This window comes from Dunckerocampus dactyliophorus, chromosome 2, assembly GCF_027744805.1.
Source record: "Dunckerocampus dactyliophorus isolate RoL2022-P2 chromosome 2, RoL_Ddac_1.1, whole genome shotgun sequence".
Classification (NCBI taxonomy): Eukaryota; Metazoa; Chordata; class Actinopteri; order Syngnathiformes; family Syngnathidae; genus Dunckerocampus; species Dunckerocampus dactyliophorus.
Window position 1 is genome coordinate 5,945,449 of NC_072820.1, and position 22,225 is coordinate 5,967,673.

A 22,225-nucleotide genomic window follows, 5' to 3' on the forward strand; every position below is an offset into this window, starting at 1 on the left:
CACACATTCAGAAGGAGAAGTGTGAGCTGAGGCACTTGCTAGGTGATATGACGCGTGATACCGGAGGCTGACATGGGGCTGCTCTTACTCAGGCATGTTGCAGCATGGGTGTTTTCTGTGCGCACGAGAGCATGCGTGTCAGTAGGTACTGTACAGACTGTACATGTGTCACTCGCACTCACATTTTTCTATCATGTGAAATAAGTAAAATACCACCATCGCTGTGGATGGTATGATATCGTTAAATTATTCATGCCCTCCACCTCTTAGTATAAAGGAAAATATATTTGTTGACTGGGTATCTTCTGGTTGGAAATGACTCAAGCAATTAGGAAAATACTATTTCACGCCATTTGGCTCCTGGTAACTATACATGTAAAACAGGGGTGTCTAAAGGGCGGCCCGGAGGCATTTTGCGGCTCGCCACGACACATTCTGAAAATATAATTTTACAAAAAAACATTTTAATTAAAAAAAAACAACAGCAAAAATGGAAAAATCAGCGGCAATCTCACAAGAATAAAGTCACAATATTCAGAGAAAAAAGTAATCTAACGAGAAAAAGTCAGAATTTGACGAGAATAACGTAATATTATGAGAAAAAAAACCATCACTTTAGTAGCTTAAAGTTTAACTTTACTTTTTTCAAAGTAAAGTCAAAAGAGAATTATGACAAACTTATTCAAGATTCAAGAGATTCAAGATTCAAGAGAGTTTTATTGTCATGTGCATGGTAAAACAGCAGTTATACCATGCAATGAAAATCTTATTCTGTTCATTCCGTTCATTCAAGAAAAGAAAGAGATATGTTATGAGATATAGTTGTAATTTTCGGAATATTGGGAAAAACTTATTTTATGGGAATAAAGTCAAAATATTATGGGAATAAAGACATAATATTACAAGAAGAAAATTTACAAGAAGAATGTTGAAATAGTTGGAAAATGAAAAAAAAAACTGCAAAAATGGGAAAAACAGCTGTAATTTTACAAGAATAAAGTCAAAATATTAAGAAAAAAAAGTGGTATTCTGACAAGAAAAAAGTCGCAAGTTTACGAGAATACTATTTTAGTAGAAAAGAGTTGAAATATTCAAGCAAAAATATGTTTTTAAGTTCTAATATTATGAGGGAAAAAATTAAGTTGTAATTTTTGGAATATTATTAAATTAAATTAAAGTTATTCAACTTCTTAAATTAAACTAAATTAATTAAATTTATTTTATGGGAATAAAATCAAAATATGGGAATAAAGTTATAATATTACGAGAAGAAAATGTATGAATCATTTATACAAAGAAAATGTCAGAAAAAAAACAAAAAAAATGGGGAAAAAGAGCAAATAATACACCTTTTCACCTATATTACAAAGCTGCAATGCAGTTTTTTCTTGAAATATATACTGTATACTGTAACATCTTAGCATATCTACATGTGTTGCAAAATAACAAAGTGGCCCTCCCATCCTTTCATTTTTCAGTATGCGGCCGTCAGTGGAAAAAGTTTGGACACCCCTGATTAAATTTTTTTTTAATGAAAATATCTTAATGCAACATCTTAAATTAAAATTTGCCTAAATGATTTTGGGCTTATGTGCAAATTCTTTCCCAATGCGGTGCTACATGGAAATGCTTCAACCGTCATCACCTTTAGTTAATGCAGAGCTGCATGCACTGACATATCTCACTGTCACCAGTCAAAAGTGGTGTGACGCACTTTCAGCCCGAGAAACCTACTTCCAGATACAGTGTGGGGTACTTTTCCAGCATGTTTTTTTTCAATGGAGGCCTTTTTTTTCTCTTCTCATCTGCGTGTCCTAATGCCTTGGCCATATGCAGGCGGCCGCTATGAGGACAACAGACCTCAGTGTGCAGACACACTCTGTCTGCCTCTCCACTCTCCCCTATAGGCCCACAAACCAGCCTCTGTGAGCACCATCAACATCACTAACAACACGAGCTGGGCTAAAACATCCCCCCCAATTCCATTCCTGGCCGAGACACCTTCCGCTCTCATCCACCTCACACTGCCCCTCTCTGTGCTCTCAATCTACCCCCCAAACCTGTTTCCTAGGCTGTCTGGCTGAAGTGTGGTTTGCAAAACTGCACTGCCTTATCCATTATACCACCTTGTGAAGAATTTCAGCCAGCAGCAACAGGAGAAGACGATTACTTTAATGCGAGAGTGTTATATAAGGGAATATAAAACTACTTGTGCAATGACACATAACCAGCAGTAATATCTGGTTAGGAGGAACTGTTACAGGTTTAACGCATAAACTTGATGTGACTCCATTCCGGGATTTTTTTGGGGCAAAATCGCAAAAATAAATCACACCTAAAGTAAATGTGAAGCTATCATTTAACCATTTGGAGTAGAGGCGTGGCTTTGGGGTGTTTTTTTGGAAAACCTGAAAAATGATTGATCGATTTTTCAGTCATGAAAAACATGCAATATGGAGGAAAAAAGGTCAAATGTCATGGAAACTAACCTGGAAAATGCCCTGAGAGCAAATGCAAACGGATGAAAAAGTCATTCACATGCATTTCTGTTGTCACCTTATCTTCCGGGCAACTTGTGACACTACCAGCCAATCAAATTTTCGTTTTCGCTTAGAGCAGTTCTGCAACCGAGTGCTTCCAATTGACTTTCTCATGAGATTTAGTGATGTTTCATACCCTGTTCAGGACTAAACATCTTACAGACAAAACTAGCTACTGTAAGTTGACACGCGTCCCTGGCATTGGTCCGTATGACATCATAACAATGGGGTGTCCATTGTGTCGATCGCAATCGACCGGGTAGTGTGGGTCGATCACATGTGTTAACCACGTCATAAATGCAACTTTCATCTCTATTATTCATATTACGGATAAACTAACTCAGTGTTAAGATGCCTGTATCTATAGCAAAAATTATCATTATTGCAATGGCTAGTTATGTAGAAAAAAATCAGCGTCCTGAACTCCACTATAGAAATGTGTGTTTTCTACACTTTTGTTTGTTAAACTATTATTTCATGATTAACTGAAAAATGTGCCCATTGCTTTTCAATATGTTGCCTTGAGTTCGGCTGTGCTTCTTTTTACGCAATAATTTTCATTTCTTGTATATCTGTAATGTTTGACAGCAAATGCTAACTCGACTGAACTTTACTGAACTGAACTGCATTGGGAATTATTGAATGATATCAACTATTTTGATTACCTGTAAACTGTGAATGTGAAATACTAATCATTGGTATTTAGTACTGTAGTTTCAAAGTTTACCGGTTAGATTATATATATATATGCTCTATGTTTTTCTGTTTTATAGTAAGCGAAAAGATCATTTTGACTTATAACTTGTATGCTGAAAAAGTGTGTGCACACATAAATACATAAGTACATAAAAATACATAAGTACATAAATACACATATTTGTAAATATACTAAATATATACAGTATATTATCTATGTTTATAGTCAGCGATAGATCTTTAGGGTTCCGGGTACCCCTGCTGTAGCGGCTGAAAACGGGGGAAAACACTTTTTCATACCACTGTATCTCTGTGCGTAAGCTGTATTCAAGGCCGACATTAAGTTGAGCAATGTTTTTTTATTGTGAAGCTGACTTGGATGTTGTGACTAATGTGGCTTAAATTGAGTTCACTCATACTAATATGACTTGTCAGGAAATATGTCCACCGCAGTTACCTCCGAGCAATCAACATGTGCGCAAACACACAATCGTCGTTGTGACCTCATGACTGTGCTGTGCGCACAATCTGACACTGATATGTGCAAGAATGTTCTGTTGCTTGCATTTGACTTGACACTGCATGTGGAGGTGAGACACAAAAGGGGTATTGTGGAGTGAATCATCTTCTTATTGGAACATATGTACGTCAGATTGTTGTCAGAAGGAAAAAAAAAAAATCAGAAAAGAGGAAGACACTAAAAAAAACAGTACTGAAATACACTTTGTTCAACCAAATGTTTATGCAAACAAAATGCAAAAGAATATTTATCTAGAAATGAACGGTTAACTCAGTGTGCAGTGCAATACACAGAACATAAAGGCCTCACAGCCTATTTCACATACTTTAGCCCTATTTTTATTTCAAAACGATTTCTCCATCGGAATTAAAACTGAAGCGAATGAATACTAACTCATTCCCAGTTCAAACTGTCACCATCATAAATGCTTTATTAACTGTGGAGGAAATTTGAAGTAATTTTTTTATCATTCATAACTGGTATTCAAGTGTAAACTAAGAAAAAAAAGGTTAAAAACTAGAGGTGCGTGATAATTATTGGACCGATTTGAGGAATTATGACATAGCATGTTCCGTGACATGGCATGTTCCGATAACAGTGCAATGAGGAGAGAATACCCATACTGTGGTGTGTTAATAGGCTAAGGTAAGCAAATCAAGCGCTCTTTTTCTGTGACATGCTGCACGCCTCACCTGGGCTTACTTGTAAACAATCATGGCGTTGATCAAGTGGGACTTCTTTACCGTTGCAGTAGAAAACATTTTGCGTGCTATTTGGACCAAATGTTCTGCAAACATTCCGCGAGGAGGGAAAAAAAACATCAAACTTCAACATATCAAACTCTGAAACGTCAGAGGATGTTTACAGTGAAGATTTGAGCGATGTGTCAATCGTTTGCGAGGAGGAAGAAACATTTGGAGATGAAATAGAGAACTTCCAGAACATGGACTTAAGCCTTAAGACATGGAGATGAAGATTGGACGCCTTCAAAACACAGAGTGGTAAGCGTAAATTACTCAAGTTGCTTATCCTTCAGTTATTGTTTTAAATCGGCTTCTTAATGAGCGTAAAGGGTTTTTTTATAACCTGTTTAATAGCTATACATGTGGCCTCTCGTCGTAGATTAATGTTCGCCATCGCCACCCACATTAAACATATCGCTGTCAAAAGTTATTTATATAACGTGTATAATGCTTTGCAGTTTTGTCACTATCGTGGAATAGTGTTAAGAAGACATTATGTAAACAAGACATGACTTACTCCCTTGTGCCAACTTTGAGGTAGTGGTCGTTCTTCGTTGTCTTGTTTTTTTTCCTGTGTACCGGCGGAATAGCATCCTTTTTCAAAATGCGTTTACACTGTACTTTTAAGCCAAATGCGTCTTGTAAAGGTGTTCCTTCGAAGCAGTCGTCAGTAAAATGATCACTGCAAAGGACAGAACTCAAGTTGGGCGTCTAGCTGTCTCTCGTTCTTTGTACTTGCTTCATCCATTTTTGTATTAAACCTTCATCTTTTGGAAAAGAAAACAAACTTACAGTATCACGTGAATACTGTGAACATCCAGCAGCAACACAACATTTTGGCACAACTACTGTTTTGATGAAAAATACACTGAACCAGGTCGACGATCTACCTCGAGAAGCGTTTGTTTACTCTGCTTTAGCTGAGAGGCGTTAACCCGATGACATCACTTCCGGAAAGGAGGCTGAGCTGTGAGCTAGCTCGTCATGGCTGGCGCAATCAACTAACTAATTACATTTACATTTTGAGAATTTAAAAATCTAACAATACAGAACATAATTACAAACAATATATAACATATTTAAGCAAAGTTGATGAATCATGTCAGGGACCCTTTACTGTAACTTTGGCATGTGAAGACGCACATGTGAAGACGCACATCGGCATAGGATGTTCTAACCCATGTTTGTTGGTTGGTTGTTAATTTCCCTTAGGTTCCTCAAAAATCTTATCAGATGAACACATCTATCAGATGAACACAGCTCTGAATACATTTTTATAAAACTTGGTAGAAGGGCATGATGCATGAAAAACTAAGCATTTTTTCCCCATTGTAAACAAACAGATAATCATTTAGAAGTCATCGGCGCTTTATTCTTTAAATCATAGAGTAATATTAGGCCTTGGTGGGCATGTAACCCACCTCTGTACTGACCAAATGCAGTGTATTTGGTTTATTTCATTGTAAATGCTAAACTCTGCTTTCATGTTGACACTGTTATAGAAGAAAAAACATTGTTAACACGGGAGATGTGATCATAAAATCACTAGCTGTCAGTAGCAGATATATCTTATAGCCCTGTCCTACACTTCCATGAGTTGTATAATATGTTCATACAGTACATAATATAATTTTTGCATATTTCAGTGAAAGCTAGATCATTACCGAAACTACTTCATCTCTATATGTCTTCTCTTACAAAATAACAGAATTTTGACGGGGTACTAATCTTCTCAGTTATCAAAACAAAAGACTTAAGTTGTAATACAAACATGCACATGCATACACAGGCACGCACACACACACCTCATCAAGGCCTGTTTGACGACTCTCTAACAATGCGCCATGGAGCTTTGTTGGCACGGGATAGCTTGAGGGATGGGCTGCAACAAGGTTTATGACTCTGCTGACGTCAATGAAATAATTCAAATACTTATCCAAGCTGCAGCTTCCAGCCCTCAGGATCCTCTCCTTTGGCTGTGAGCCTGGAAAACCTGAAACGGATTCTTGCTGCACACGCGGATTTGAGCAAATGCTGCAGACTGAACAGGAGTGAGATGGCCAGGGAGACAAGGATTGGACAAATACATGCAAGGCATCTGTGCATAATGCAAAAAGAAACATACAGAATCTGAGTATGCTAGAATAGATAACAAAATAATAAAAGGGCAATGGAGTTTACCAACACATGTACATGCATATAGTTTCAAAGTAAAGGATGTGCATCTTATAATTGTAGTCCAAATACTTTAGGGTGCATCCTGAGTCCTAAAAAGTAAGACTTAAGACGATCTGTTTAAAAATGCTAAATTACCGGTAGAATTTCAAGACTATATTTAATTGTTGTGTGCATTATTAATAGCGTCCTTTCAATGTGCTTAGGTACCCTTTTTGGCCAGGGCTGACTGTCATTCATTTCTGAAGGGATCGTGTAAACCAGGGCTGTCCAAAGTTTCAGCCCGGGGGCCTTGCTGCCCATGGTTGTTATTTTATTGGCCTGCGGCACATTCTACAAATACAATTAAACAAGAAATTGACCAAAAAAAGGAAAAACAGCAGCAATTTAATGAGAATAAAGTAAAAATATTAAGACACTAAAGTCATAATAATAAGAAAAAAAGTTTAATACAATTTGTTGTACTACAATTTTACTCTCATAAAGAGTAAAACTGTAGTACTATGTGGAAAAATAATGTAATTTTAAAGCAGAAAGTTAAAGCATAAAGTTGAAATATTAAAGGAAAAAGACCTTTTAAAAATTGTAAAATTGTGAGAAACGAACCAAATTTGCAATTTTTTAAAAATTATATTGGGAAATGGTTATAATGTTACTAGAATAAAGTCCAAATATTATGGTCAAAATATTACAAGAAAAAGAACATTTACAAGAAGAAAAGTTGAAATATTTGGAAAAAAAAAATAAAAAATGGAAGAAAGAGCAAAAAATGCTAATATGCTTTTTCACCAATACCACAAAGCTGAGATGCAGGCTGTTTTTTCTTTAAATATATATCATTGTTTTGCATATTCACATGGGTTGGTTTACAAAATGTAAACTATCAACTACTGTATGACACTTTTTTTTTTTTTTACTATGCGCCCCCCGCTGGAAAAAGTTTGGACACCCCTGGTGTAAACTTTAACTACTCATCCCCAGTCAACAACTTGTTAGGTATCAAATGAATAACTGCTTCTGTCCAAGTCCCCAACATCTGTGACTAATAGGCAGCACAGATTCATCACAAGTGACGGCCAAACACGTCATAACCAAGCTTTTTCCTCAAGAGTTGTGTTTATAAAGAAAAATACAGCGCAAAGCCTATAATCGGAATCAGTCAGGGAAGAGTGAGCCCTTTGTTCGCTGCTGGGCTCATGGGACTGAGTGTGATAGGGTCAATATGGTGTGCGTTGAAAAAACTGCAAGCTCACATGACCGAAGCTTCAGTCGTCTTACGCTCGAAGGCGCATAATGGCGTAAGCACCCCCAACGGACAAAGTAGGCTTCTCCACTTACAGCTCGTGACTGTGGCCATGTGATTTTTGTTTATTTAAATTCTCCCATATCACATCTGACTCATCTGATTAAGTGGCTAAAACTGTGGAGATTTCTGACCTTGCCTGTGTCCCTTGCTGCGACAATCTGGCATCCATCTTTTACTAAGCCCGCTGTTTCTAGCAGGAATTCAAGAAAGCGGTCGGACCCAATGGGAAGTGTGCACGGGATCATTTGTCACTCTTGCAGGGCAATCAGTTCGTTGCAAAAACAAATGCAAAACAGGAAAAATCTGGTCTCCTTTTCCGGTGAAAGAGATGACGAAAATGAGAAAGGAACACAAAGGAACAATCACTATTATTCACCAACAGGTGTGCTGTGAGTTCTTTGTTTACACAGAAGTGTCTGATGACATATTCTATGGTGAAACAGGAGGGACTGACACTGCATTCAAAACAACATACTCAAGTGTGACAAGTCAAGGAGTTGTCCAAAACATTTCAAGAGTTTGCCCATATTCTCGTCTTAAATGTAAACCTCCAGTGTTCCGACACCATCAGATTTATCAATGTGATAATAAAATGGCATGTTCTCCAATCTCTGATGACTAAAAACCTGACAAGGGAGTTGGGAGTTTAAAATTGAGGTGAACCCATACATACATTCATCCATCTTCTTCCGCTTATCGAGGTCAGGTCACGGGGGCAGCAGAGTAAGCAGGTAAGCCCAGACTTTGCTCTCCCCGGCTACTGTGTCCAGCTCCTCCCGGCGGATCCGAGGTGTTCCCAGGCCAGTTGAGAGACATAGTCTCTCCAACCTGTCCTGGGTTTTCCACAAGGCATCCTACCGGCCAGACGTGTGCCCGGGGAGGCATCCGGCGTCGGGGAGGCATCCTCATCAGATACCTGAGCCACCTCATCTGGCTCCTCTCAATGCGGAGAAGCAGGGGTTCTACCCTGAGTTTCTCCCAGACAGTCCACTCAAAACAATCACCGCCACATCACAAAAACGCAATGTTAAGTTCACAAAAAATTGTGGCAAATAAAACCTTGCACTCACAAAACATTAATGTCAGTGATAACAATAGCGATGATACGACACCACATGATTTTTAGATATCAATATACAATTAACTTAATAATGCTTTATTCATGTGGAGTAATTCGGCCCAATGATTATAGCCTAGCTTCTTGCTTTGCAGCGGGTGTGTGTTAGAAGCAAAACAGAAGGCGTTCAGGGTGCTTCCCACGCTAACTAACGTGCGTGATGGCGGCAGACACCATTTCCAATGTTAATATTATCTGTGTAACAGAAATTAGGAGCGTATTTCGCCTACAGCATATCAGTCATGACTTCCACTGCAAATCATTTTACAGGATGCAATTCCAGTTCATATCAGAGGCACTAAATAAAACCATGGTATTCCTGTCAGGTTTCTGTGTCTTACTTCAGAACTACAACTTTCCCACTCATAAGAAAAAGAGAGAGCAGTGAGGGATTGCTTGTGGACATCAGCAACTGTGTTCTCATCATTTTTCTCTCAATTCATTTAACGTATTTGATCAACAATGTCTGCTAAAAGAGGTGCTGCTGGTTATAAAAAGAGACTAAAGCCAAATGCAGTGCTGTCCCTCAGACAGTAGACACTGCCAGTGACTTGCAAGATAATGCAACTCGTTGACTAACCAGGGCCACATTTCTTTAAATATGAAAAAATATATAAAAAGGTGATATGATGTCTGTGTCTTTTATCCTAAAAGGCAAACTTGACACTGAGATTTGTCTGTAACACATCACAGTGGATAGATGTTCTCATCAGCAATCCCACAGAGACAAGGTCAAGGTTTGTGAGAAGTGTGGAGGAGATAATAAGAGACACGCAGTTGTCTTGTATCTCTTCCCTCCAGTGGGATGCTGCAGTAGCCCATCTGTGCTGATAGGAAGCGGAGAGCAACGGGTTTGTACGTTTTGCTGACGTCAATCATGCTTGAAGAACCAGTGCAGCAGGAAACAATATCCATACTTCCCTCCTCCCCTGTCGTCATCAGTACTCATCCGTATGAACCTCTGAATCCAGACTATTACCATTATGCATACTCCTGCAAATTTGTACTTAAAGTGAATGGATATCTTTAAGGTGGAAATGACAAGAAAATGTCAAAAAATTTCTCTTTAAGGAAAACTGCACTTTTGGGGGGAATTTTGCCCATCATTCACAATCCTTATGTGATTCAAGAGAGTGAAACAGAGACGTCTGAGTGAAACAGAGACGTCTGCCACGGAGAACACATATTTCCTACCCTTTTCTGTGCGTTCTAACACGAGAAAACTAGTTAGTATGAGCCAGCTAACGATGCACGTCATGGGAGGTACCTATCTTGACGATAAAGTCCAAACAAAAACACCCTAAAAAAAATACAAAGTTAGGTTTACACTACACGGTATATCTTCTGGGGAGTTGAATCAGAGCATTTGCACATGGACCTGAATGAGAAGTGAAACACGAAGTTAAAATGAAGTGAATCCAGTTGTTCTGATGGTAAGTTCAGTAGGTAAGTTTAATAATAAAAATAATAGGGGGACTATTTCTTCTGTAAACCACCCCTCTGCCTGCGGCCAATAGATCCAATTGGGCATGAAGCGCTCCCAGTACCATTAAATGGTGCCTGGTAGTCTTCATTGTGGGCGAAATTTCCCCAAGCAACACAACGTGAGATTTCGATTTATGCTGCACTCTTCTCCAGCAGAGATCTAGCTGTCTAGCTCTGTGTCGGACGGACGCCACCTTAAGTCCACAATCGATGTCCTTTCCCTCCTGCTCCAGCTTGACCAAGTCGCCCATAAATATGGCACGCACCTCATGGTGGCGTATATAGCACAGACGCAAGGCGCGTTCATGGACGTCGGGTCATTATATATTTTGGCTAAGACCCGCTGAAAACGGCTCCAGTTGAGAATCACCGCATTAAAGCAGTGGGTCGCAACTGGTTGGTCGAGAACCAAAAGTGGGTCGCACACAGCACGTCAAAAATTAAATTAAAATATGTAATGTAAAACTGCTGTCTGACTTATTTTGAAGTAAAATTGAGCAATATTTTAATAATCTTCCTCCTCATTTCCGTGACAAAATAATAAATGTAATTATGTGTATTAATGTTTCAAAAGATGCCAGTCCCCCCCCAAAAAAAATAAAAAATCAATTTGCTTGATTGGACTTAAAACATGCATAAAAACTAAAAACATAAACATAAACATAAAACAACAACAACATAAAACATAAAAACATAAAAGACTTAAAACATTATATATATAAATAAACACATAAAAAGCATAAATAAATGTAAAAATGACTTTAATAAAAGTGTAAAAAATAATACAAATGACTTAAAAGTGCAAAAAAGGAATAAAAATTATTTAAAGAAAACATTTTTAAATGACTTTAAGACAACGTAAAAAAGTAATAAAAATGACTTGTGTAAAAAATTAAAAAATGACTTAAAACTATTTAAAAAAATACCAAATAAAACAATAAGTTGCATAAAAACAAAAAATATAAATAAGAATAAAAATGACTTCAAAGTGTAAAAAGTAAGTCAAAATAAATACAAATGAAAATGCCTTAAAAGTATGAAAATAATAAATAATAAAAATAAACAATGACTTAAAAGCATATAAATAAATAAAACTTAAAAATGACAAATAAAAGTGTAAAAAAATAATACAAATAAATACTAATAAAAATGCCAAAAGTGTAAAAGAAAATAAAAATAAATAATAATAATGAATTAAATAAAAGTGGGTCGCAACTTAATGACAGTTGGAAAATGTGGGTCTCAGGTTGAGACCATTTGAGAACCCCTGGATTAGGGATTAAACCTATTAATATTACTTTGAGTGGTGCAGCAGATTGTTTCTTCAAAATTGCCAGGACAAGATCATCGATATTTTTCCTCTCAAAACACTACTTCTTTAAGTCTTATGCCACTTTCTTGTGTGATTTATTGCCAGAAAACATCCATTCAACAAATTAAAAAATCACTTCCCACATTTTAACCTATAGAAAATTTGTCATAAGTAGGCTTCTGATGTGATTTGGACATTCTTGGAACTGTCAGAATAGACACCTGGCTGCACGTCAATGCATGTAAGATGAAGCCTTCCCCAGAATTCCCACCTCATCATTCTGATGGGATAATTAAGTGAGCTGCTAACACAGACCGCAATACGCAGATGGCGGGACTTACCTGACAAACAGACTTTGGTGACAGAAGGCTGATTCGAAGCAGGAGACCTCCTGCAATCAGACATAAACACGTCACAGTTGCAATTAATTTTTTCATTGTGATAATTCTTGTTTCTTTTGCTTTTATTACGGAGTACTGACAGGAGGCAAGTCTTCCTTCCACCAAACCAAAGATGCTCAAGAATCAGCAAAGCCACTTAAGCTTGACTAGAAAACAGATGACGTGTTGCTGTTAAATGTGTACTTAGAGGGCTTCTACAATAGGACGCTGCATTAGAGATGTTTTTTATGTGGTGGCGCCCTCACGTGAGACAATTTGGAATTTCAAGTTCAAAACGTTTATGTCTGCCCACGTTCCATTTCTCTAGATCTGAAAAAAAGAAGGCAGTAAAAAAAGTAACAACTTACTTAGTAGATGCACATTGCACATTCGTCAATGTGGTGAAGTTGTTCCTGACCGTCCGAAGGCTTGCCAAGACCTGAAAAAAATGTAATTTATGTGAAGAGGAAGCTGTACATTATAAATGAGATACCATAGCAGGGTGACGTTATGTAGATATGCAATAATGAGTCCCTGCATAACTATCAATAGCTTTACATTGTCTTTTTATTTGCTTTGGTTTGGTTTAGTTTATTTGAACATGAAGGTTACAGTGGCATACATCTCATGAATCATTCTTTCACACTTCCACATGTCCAAAAGGAGTAGGAAGAAGCAAAGCTTATTTAATCCTACCCCCCCATCCATTCCACATCTTGTACAACACCTGTTGTTCACTTCCTGCATTCCATGTCATGTTTTCAGTGATAATCAGAGTAATAATACATAATAAATAACGGAAAGAAGAATATATGATTACATAATTTATATATATATATATACATATATATAAATAAAAAAACAAAACATTAAAAACAACGAACCTGACAGAACAATCATTGTGATGATCAAGACTCTTCTGCCTTGTATTTAGCAAACATCAACTGCTTGTATTGTTTTTTGAATTTGCTCATCTCTGTACAATGTTTGAGTTCCTTACTCAATCCGTTCCATAATTTAATTCCACATACGGAAATGCTGTGGGTTTTCAGCGTAGTTCTCGTGTATAAATGTTTTAAGTTTAATTTTCCTCTAAGATGGTATTTCTCCTCTCTGATTGAAAAATACTGTATGAGGTTTTTGGGTAACAATGATTATTAACTTTATACATTATTCTAGCATTTTGAAAGAATACTAAATCTGCAAATTTTAATATCTGTGATTTTAGAAATAAAGGGTTTGTATGTTCTCTATATGCGGCATTATGAATGATCCTCACTGATGTTTTTTGCAGTACAGTGAGTGTGTGAAGGTTGCTTTTGTAATTATTTCCCCATATCTCCACACAATACGTTAAATATGGTAATACTTAGGAAAAGTACAGAGTGTGGAGTGATTTTTGATCAAGAACATATTTTGCTTTATTCAATATAGAGATATTTCTCGTCACCTTTTGTTGTATATATTTAAGATGAGATTTCCAACTCATTTTTTCGTCTATTATGACCCCCAGGAATTTATATTGTTCCACTTTTTCAATGTCCACGCCGTTAATTTAAAATTCATCAGGCAGCAAGGTAGATATATGCGTATATGCTTATATCTAAAAAAAAAAAAAAAGTATTCATTTTACGGATACAATGTAAATGAATGGCATGATGATTTGCAGTGTACACGCAGAATACTAAGATTGCAATGATCTTGTCATGACCACTACTATCCACTAGGAGGCAGAGACGTTACTGAGGAAGAAGCCCACAGTTCTCATGGAAGAGCTTCAAGTCTAGATTCACAGAGGACTGGTACTTGCTTGGTTGTATAAACGTCTTACCTGGGCAAATGGAGTCACTATCAAGTCTTCTCCGTGGCTAAAATGGAAGACAAAAACAGTCAACAGTCATGATTGTGGTGGACAGCAGCAGTTTCTTTAATCGGATATAGGGAAGCACTCACAGTTCTCCCATGATGGAAGAGTTCCGAGAAAGGGACTTGGGTGACAATTCATAGTCGCTGTCGGAGCGGTAGAGGAAGGACTCTCTGCGCTGGCCATGGCCTGCCAGGTTGGGGTGGAGTACCAGGCACGAACTTGGGGACCCTTGTGGGTCTGAAGGACTGCAGCATCGTGAGAGTCCATTTTCTCCCTCCAAGCTAAAGTCAAATAAGGCGCACTTTTTTAATTTGAAGAAAAATCATACATATCATATGATGAGGATTTTGATTCAGCATTGATCTACATGGTCATGACTAAATCATCAGCGTTGTTAGTAGATTTGATGGGCTGCCAGTGAGTGCTGGCTTGCACAACATTCTCACAAATCTCTAAAATGATCACTTACTCACTCATCCATGGCCTAGAAACAATTATTACGCTCGGAAATGAGTATGGGGTAGCATGGTGGAATAGTGCTAAGCACGGCTGCCTCACAGTCAGGATATCAGAGTTCCTCCCAAATCACATAAACATGCATTTTAGGCCAACTGGAGAGTCAAAATTGTCCATAAACGTGAGTGTGAATGACTGTTTGTCCATGTGTGCCCTGTGGCTGAGTGGTGACCAGCCCAGGGTGTACCCATAGTTAGCTGGGATAGGCTCCACCACAACTGTCACCCTTATGAGTGGCATAGACAACGAATGGATGTATAAATAAGTATGCTAGTTGCTAGTCAAATGCTTCTTCCTCATACCAACTCATCAGCAACTACCAGGCTGAGATTTATTCTATATCAGAAGTGTCCAAAGTGCGGCCCGAGGGCCGCTATCTCCAACCCGCGGTTGTTTTTTTTATTGGCGCACGGTACATCCTAAAAATAGAATTTAACAAGAAAATAAAAACAAAACAACAGCAAAAAATGTAAAACTCAGCAGTAATTTTACAAGAACAAAGTCGAAATATTCAGAGAAAACATCACTTCCTGTCCTCCACACTTCTGGAACACGTTTAATGCGACACACACAAGCACAAGTTTTATTTAGGTCTTAAATGGCTTATTTTCTCTGATTATATCCACTATATTGGGTAGTATCACGGGTTGGGGAAATAATTGATTTGTAGATGCATCGCGATGCGGACATAAATGTCAATAATCGATGCTGATGGAAAAAAAACAAACAAACAAAAAGACGTAACGCGGAAGTGCTGCCCGGTTAGTTTATGGTGGTGCACCTAAGTGTAATGGCCGCCACACACGGGAGGCATCAAACAGCTGCAATTGGAAAAGTCATCGGCAACGCGTAGCAAACCCTGCACACGGCAGGCGACGAGCGGCTGTGACCAGCTACACTGGTAAGTGACGCGTTCACATCCAGAGCAAATTGTACGACTCTCCCACGATATTGATTAGCTGTCAGATGTTGAGGGAATTCGGGGGTGTCAAAGTAGTTCAGAGGAGAAAAAGCGACCGGTGTTGATCGAGTACTCTTGCTAGTACCAGATCTTGCTAGTATTGAAGATAAACTTACATAAATGTCAGTTTAAATTAATAGAAACTTACCCAGTATGTTTACTCTGGCGCCAACGAGCTCCCATGCTGCTGCTTTTTTCTTTACATCTCTATACTCTTTTGTTCACAAATGTCAAATAGCTTCGGGAAATTAATCTGTTTCATGTTTATTTTAATTGTGGATCATTACAAATGTGCTTTGGTTTAGTAGTACACAGTGAGTCAAAAGAAATTATATATAGAAAAAAATCATGCTTGAAAAAATTGACAAACTATTGATCACAAAAAAAGATGCATCGATAATCGTTTTATCATCGCATCGCAGACCTCTGAATTGCCATCGCATCAAATCGTGAGGTGGTCAAAGATTCCCACCTCTAGGTAGTATGTGGCTAATGTGGCTACATGGCTGATATTTCATGTCTAGAGGGCTCTAATAATGTTAAAAAAATTATTTAGAAGGTCGTAAACAGGTTTTCTATGATCTAACTAAGAAAATATTCCGTTTATAAAGAAGGAATCCTACTTCGGGTACCAATTACCGTAATTTGGGTACCAATCTGGTACCAATTAAAACGCAATAAACGAGGGATTACGATATATGTAAACTGATAACTACTTTTTCAAGTGTTTTGGCCCATACACAGATGCACAGATGGCTATAATCTGGCCGCCGAGAGGCAGGGACTAGCTATTATGTAATCAGATCATAAGGTCAGTAGGACTGGTAAAGGGTGAAAGGTCAAAGGAATGATGAACTGCAGAAGTAACAAATTCGTTTCATTAGAAATAAAAAATATTTATAATGAAATATTTGCCAAATCAGCTTCAGCTTGGACAATACGAGCCCACCCATGTTGAAACAAGTGAAAAAAGTGGATATCATAAACCATAATAAAATGCATATTAAACTCTGGTAAGCAAAAATCTGTATACAACCAAGGCGTATTAATTCTTCCTCTTCATTAAGGCTGTTTGCCCCATTTTCCCCACAGACTTTCCGCATGTGTGATTAACTGGACACCTCTGCCAGACAAGATCAGATTAATGGGAAAACTCGACAGACTGCGTCATCTGCATTTCAATTTACGTCATGAAAATCCCGGCTTGACACATTGACACAATGCATTACCTTCAAAAAACTAATCTCTTAATGTGACACTGAAATGATGCCATGGTTTAACAGAGATGAAATGCAATGAAATTAAGAAATGCTGGTATTGGAAACAATCACTACTTTTGCGCTGCAGCCTCAGGAACAATAAAATGAAACACCAGAAATAGGCAAAGGCTAAACAAAAACAACACGTTCAGTCTGGATTGAAAATGAGTCCAAGAAGAGAGCCGAGTCACCTGGGAGCCCAGAGGTGTGCTCCACTGATCACCTCCTCGCTGAAATCAAAGTGCCCATTTGCACCTCGGGGACCTTCGCAACATTCCACTCTGCCTTCTTCCTCTTTCCCTTTCATCAGGCTCCACGAAACACTGAATCTGTTGCTGCTAACTCAAAAGGAACACGTGCATGCACAGTCGTGCACGGACCTTTTTTCTGTACCGTCACAGACCACATGCTGGAATAACGTAGATTTGGCAGGCGGATAAGGCAGATCTGGGCTGGACCATGGGGAATGGATTCAATGTTTATCTGACTGCCTGTCTGTTTTTCTTCCATGTTAAACCACTGCGGATTAACCAGTAAATGTATCCACACATCTATACTGCCCTACTGAAAGCCAAAAGCACACCTCTTAATCAATCAGGGACCCCTTGTTTCACCTGCATCATAGATCTTCATTTTGGACAATTCTATGCTTTCAACTTAGTGGGAAGAGTTTGTGGGAGGCCCTCTTCAGCTCCCCCATGACAGTACCCCAGCGCACAAAGGAAGGTCCATGAAGGCACTGTTAGAAGAGTCTGGTGAAAGACTTGACTGGACATTGGCCAATACTCAGTGACAAGTTTATAACCCATCCATCCATCTTCTACGTCTTCTTCCTCCGAGGTCGGGTCGCGGAGGCAGCAGCCTAAGCAGGGAAGCCCAGACTTTCCTCTCCCCAGCTACTTCATCCAGCTCCTCCCGGTGGAGCCCGAGGCGTTCCCAGGCAGTTGAGAGACATAGACTCTCCAACGTGTTGTGGGTCTTCCCCGAGGCCGTGCCCTGTACACCTCCTCAGGGAGGGGTCCGGGAGGCATCCTAACCAGATGGCCGAGCCACCTCATCTGGTTCTTCTCAATGCGGAGGACCAGCGGTTCTACTCCGAGTTTCTCCCGGATGACAGTGCTTCTCACCTTACAGTATCTCTCAGGGAGAGCCACCCTACGGAGAAAACTCATTTTGGCCGCTAGTACCCGTGATCTTGTCCTTTCGGTCACTACCCAAAGCTCATGACCATAGGTGAGGGTATGAACGTAGATCGAACAGTAAATTGAGAGCTGAGCCGAAAGGCAAAGCTCTCCCTTTTCACTACACCGGACCGGTGCAGAGTCACTGCAGACTGCGCACCAATTCACCTGTCAATCTCTCGTTCCATCCTTCCCTCACTCGTGAACAAAACCCTGAGGTACTTAAACTCTTCCACATGGGGCAGGATCTCACCCCCGACCCAGAGATGGCATTCCACCCTTTTCCAGCAGCGGCCGGATAGAGCCCACGTGATCACAAAAACAGCATGTTCTAACATGCAAACAAAGTAGCAATCAGTAGCAGTGCCATCGGCCTTGTGGCAGCATTTTTTTGTTCAAGTCTGAAAAAGAAATTGCAGCTGAGTGCAAAACCGTCATGCTCAAGTTTTCCACAGTGGCACAGAACCGGAGAAGTTTAATACGACCAGCCTCATCACGCATTTGAAGCAGCATCACACAGGAAGGCAAAAAGTCATTAGCTGTAACAGAAAAGAGCCAGCACTTATTGGTGGTTAATAACGTCGGGTCTAAACGCTTCATTGAGCACCTCGAACTTTGCTGTATTATACCAAGCTGCTGCTACACTGTGGCTATAACTATACCCCAGATGAGGGGTGTCCAAACTTTTTCCACCGAAGGCCACATTGTGAAAAATGGAAGAACGCAAGGGCCCCTTTGATATTTTGTAAACCAACATATGTACTGTAGATATGCTAGAAAGTTATATATCTCAGCATCTCAGCTTTGTGATATAAGTGAAAAAGCCTATTATTAGTATGAACTTCAGTCTTTGCTCATTTTTTCACCTTTTTGTTTTTATTTTAATTTTCCAAATATTTCAACCTTCTTTTTAAATAATATTCATAGCTTTTCTTTTTGTAATATTATGAATTTATTCCCATAATATTTTGACTTTATTCCCATAATATCTTGACTGCTTCCCCAACCAATTTTTCCGAAAATTACAACTCTATACCCTCATAATATATTGAGTTTATTCTAGTAAAATTGCTTTTTTTTCTCAATAGAACATGACTTTTTTCTCTTAATGTTTTACCTTTATTCTCGTAAAATTACAGCAGATTTTACCATTTACGCTGTTGTTTTTTTTGTTGTTTTTTTTTTCAATTTTCCAGTCATTTCAAATTTCTTTTTGTAAACTTTCTTCTCGTAATTATGACTTTAGTCCCAAAGTATTCTGACTTTATTCGCGTCACTTTCTCCGCAACCTAATTAAAAAAAATGACAACTTTAGTCATTGTTGTGTTTGTTTTTCATAATATTGCGACTTTAAAAAAAAAAAATTACATCTTTTTTCTTCAATATTTCAAATTTATGCAACTAAAATTTTGGTCATAATATTACGACGTTACTCTTGTAAAATTTGTTTTTCTTGTCAGATTACAATATTTTTCTTTGACTTTAATTCTTGTAAAATTTCCACAGATTTTTCCATTTGTGCTGTTGTTGTTTTTTTGTTTTTGAGGCCAATAAAAAAACAGCCGCGGGCCGCAAATGGACCCCAAGGCTCACTTTGGACACCGCTGCCCCAAATGCATGAAAAAGTAAATGGGTCAGCTTTTGTCATGCATATTTTTGCTGAATATTGTTCTCTGTTTGGGTAATATCACTTGAGCAAGTATTTTGTAACATTGTACATTGCAAAATAATCAATAAAAATACGTATGATTCATGTTGATATCGGTATGGGCTGATATTCAAGGCTGCAATATTGGTATCGTTTCGGAAGTGAAAAAGTTGTATCGGGACACCCCTAATGTCAATATCTGAGATTTATGAAGAGAAAAATGGCACAGCGCATTGTTGTTTGGAAAATTTGGAAAATCCAAGTTCTAAGTTGGGAACACTGGTTCTACAGCCTTGTGAAGAAACTTCATAGGCTGTGTTTTAGTGCTATTAAATTAAAAACCACTACGTTCTCATGTAATAGTCATGAGATTGCTATAAAAACAGGAAGAAGTCAATGTCAAATCTGAACAGGCTTTAAAACCTGAGCCTTTGATAGCAAGAGGCTGGAGTCTCCACTCTCAAAAAAGTTAGCCAGTCGCATTTGGTGGAAAATGAGGACGGAAGAGACAACTGATTTCCTGACGGCTATGAAAAACGACTGATGCGGTCCAGATGACCATACTGTGACGGAGTGCATGCAGTAGTATGAAGAAAGTATGGAGAAATACACTGACTGGCATTGCTTCAGGAACCAAAAGCTTTTATGATGAAATCCTGATCCAACTGTCAATCGCAATACCTTAACATTTCGTCACGAAAGAAAAAGTGGAACCACATTAAATGCTTTTTATGCATCATAATCTAGTCATCTTAGTCAAAGTCTTATTTTAAGCACTGAATTTGTACTGTAAATCCCTAAAAGGCAACTTGATTTGAGATTTTTTTAAAAATCATAACACTAACTTGTTAAGGTAAGTATATCCATGCTGTATAAACACTACAGGTGTCACGAGATCTCGCAAGACCAAAACATGATGAGATTTGCAAATGATGAACTGGATAATTTTGCCGGCCTCCATATATTGCCATGTGCATGTGTGGGAGATTGGAAATTCTACATGCAGAATTGTAAATTAAAGAGGCACACTCAGTAATTAGTAATTGAGCCTTAATAACTGCTATTTCTATGTACTGTACTGTATTGCATTTTGACCATGTAATGACATGTTTACGCCAGCAGAGGGTGCGTCGTGGTGCTGAGTGATTCAGTAGGCAGACTGGAGCTGTTAGCTTTAGCCATGCATTGCTGTTTAATACACGTGGTAAGTCATCAGAAGACACTAACTTTGGATCTCTACTGTTTCACAGTCACTTTTATTGGCTACTAAGTCCTTACCCTGGTGTAATCTCTGCTACTGGTCCAGATTCCCCTAGGTAACACATGCACGTCTGTTTTCGTTGTGCTTTCGCCTCCAAACAGGCAGGAAAAAAGAAATGCTGCTCTTTAATACAGTCGAAAAGCCAGCATATCAAGAAATGCTGCAAATGTTTTATAGGAATTGCCTGTCAGAAAATACATGTGATAAATGGCAGTTCCACGACTTTACAGAATGAAAGATGACATATTAAAGGAAAGATTGCATTTTTATGATATATTGTTACTGTTACATATTATCAGAACACTAGTGGTTGATTTGGTTTGAAAAAATGTTGACAAGAATATCCCTTACGCGTGAATTTGTGGGACAATAACAATTTCAAAACACACCTCTGTGACTCAGTTGTCCAGCTATCCATTTTCTATGCTTATCCTCACTAGGGTTGCTTCGGGCGAGAGGCGGGGTACACCCTGGACTGGTCGCCAGCCAATGCCAGGGCACATATAGACAAACAACCATTCACACTCACATTCATACCTATGGACAATTTAGAGTTGCCAGTTAACCAACCATGCATATTTTTGGAATGTGGGAGGAAACCGGAGTAGAAAACCCATGCAGAACATGAAAACTCCACAGAGAGATGCCCAAGGGGAGATTCGAACCCAGGTCTTCCTGATCTCCTGACTGTGTGGCCAACATGCCACCGTGCGGCCGTGACTCAGTTAAATAAAAAGGTTTGTTTGTCCAGTCATATTTTTTCATTGTACTTTTCTTAAAATTAATGTTAAAATCTCTCTATAACACTTTATCAACAGAAAGAGGCACACTGCAAAAGATGACATCTAAGCAAGAGTAAATATCTGAAATTAAGATGAAAAATACCAACAAGATTATGTTGTTAGACCAAATTTGTTTATTGTAGGTACTGTATAAGCACATTATTTGACCTATTTTCAGAAGTATATCTACGATTTTATATATAATATATAATGTCTAGTCAGTTTCAGATTTTTAACGTTGCTTTGATTTTTGCAGCATAGTCTATTGTCCAATGACAAGCAGAGCAAATGTGCTCCACTGACCTTTCCTCCAACAACATAATGCCAATGCTTTAAAAAAGCAGTGGCGAAGAAGTTAAGTGCTGCACAGATAAAACCGACTAACAGAAAAGCTCACCTTCAACAACAGATACACGCCACGTACAAATAGAAATATGACGGAGTAACTGAACAGCAGCTTTCATCATTTTTTTCAG

General features: G+C 38.4%; 1 protein-coding gene across 5 annotated transcripts in view; it reads right to left on the bottom strand.

The window, feature by feature from the left end:
* Nucleotides 1-22,225, bottom strand: part of LOC129176155 (cAMP-specific 3',5'-cyclic phosphodiesterase 4B-like) — a 61,489-nt gene that overhangs the window by 15,941 nt on the left and 23,323 nt on the right. For 4 of the 5 annotated variants that reach the window (XM_054766627.1, XM_054766626.1, XM_054766630.1 and 1 more), the window contains 4 exons: nucleotides 14,228-14,422; nucleotides 14,106-14,142; nucleotides 12,643-12,713; nucleotides 12,236-12,285 (listed from right to left, as the gene is read on the bottom strand). In XM_054766627.1, coding sequence (XP_054622602.1) covers nucleotides 12,236-12,285; nucleotides 12,643-12,713; nucleotides 14,106-14,142; nucleotides 14,228-14,422 — 353 coding nt within the window. Of the gene's footprint in view, nucleotides 1-12,235; nucleotides 12,286-12,642; nucleotides 12,714-14,105; nucleotides 14,143-14,227; nucleotides 14,423-17,068; nucleotides 17,271-22,225 lie in introns of those variants that run through there. The other variant, XM_054766631.1, reaches the window with a different exon arrangement.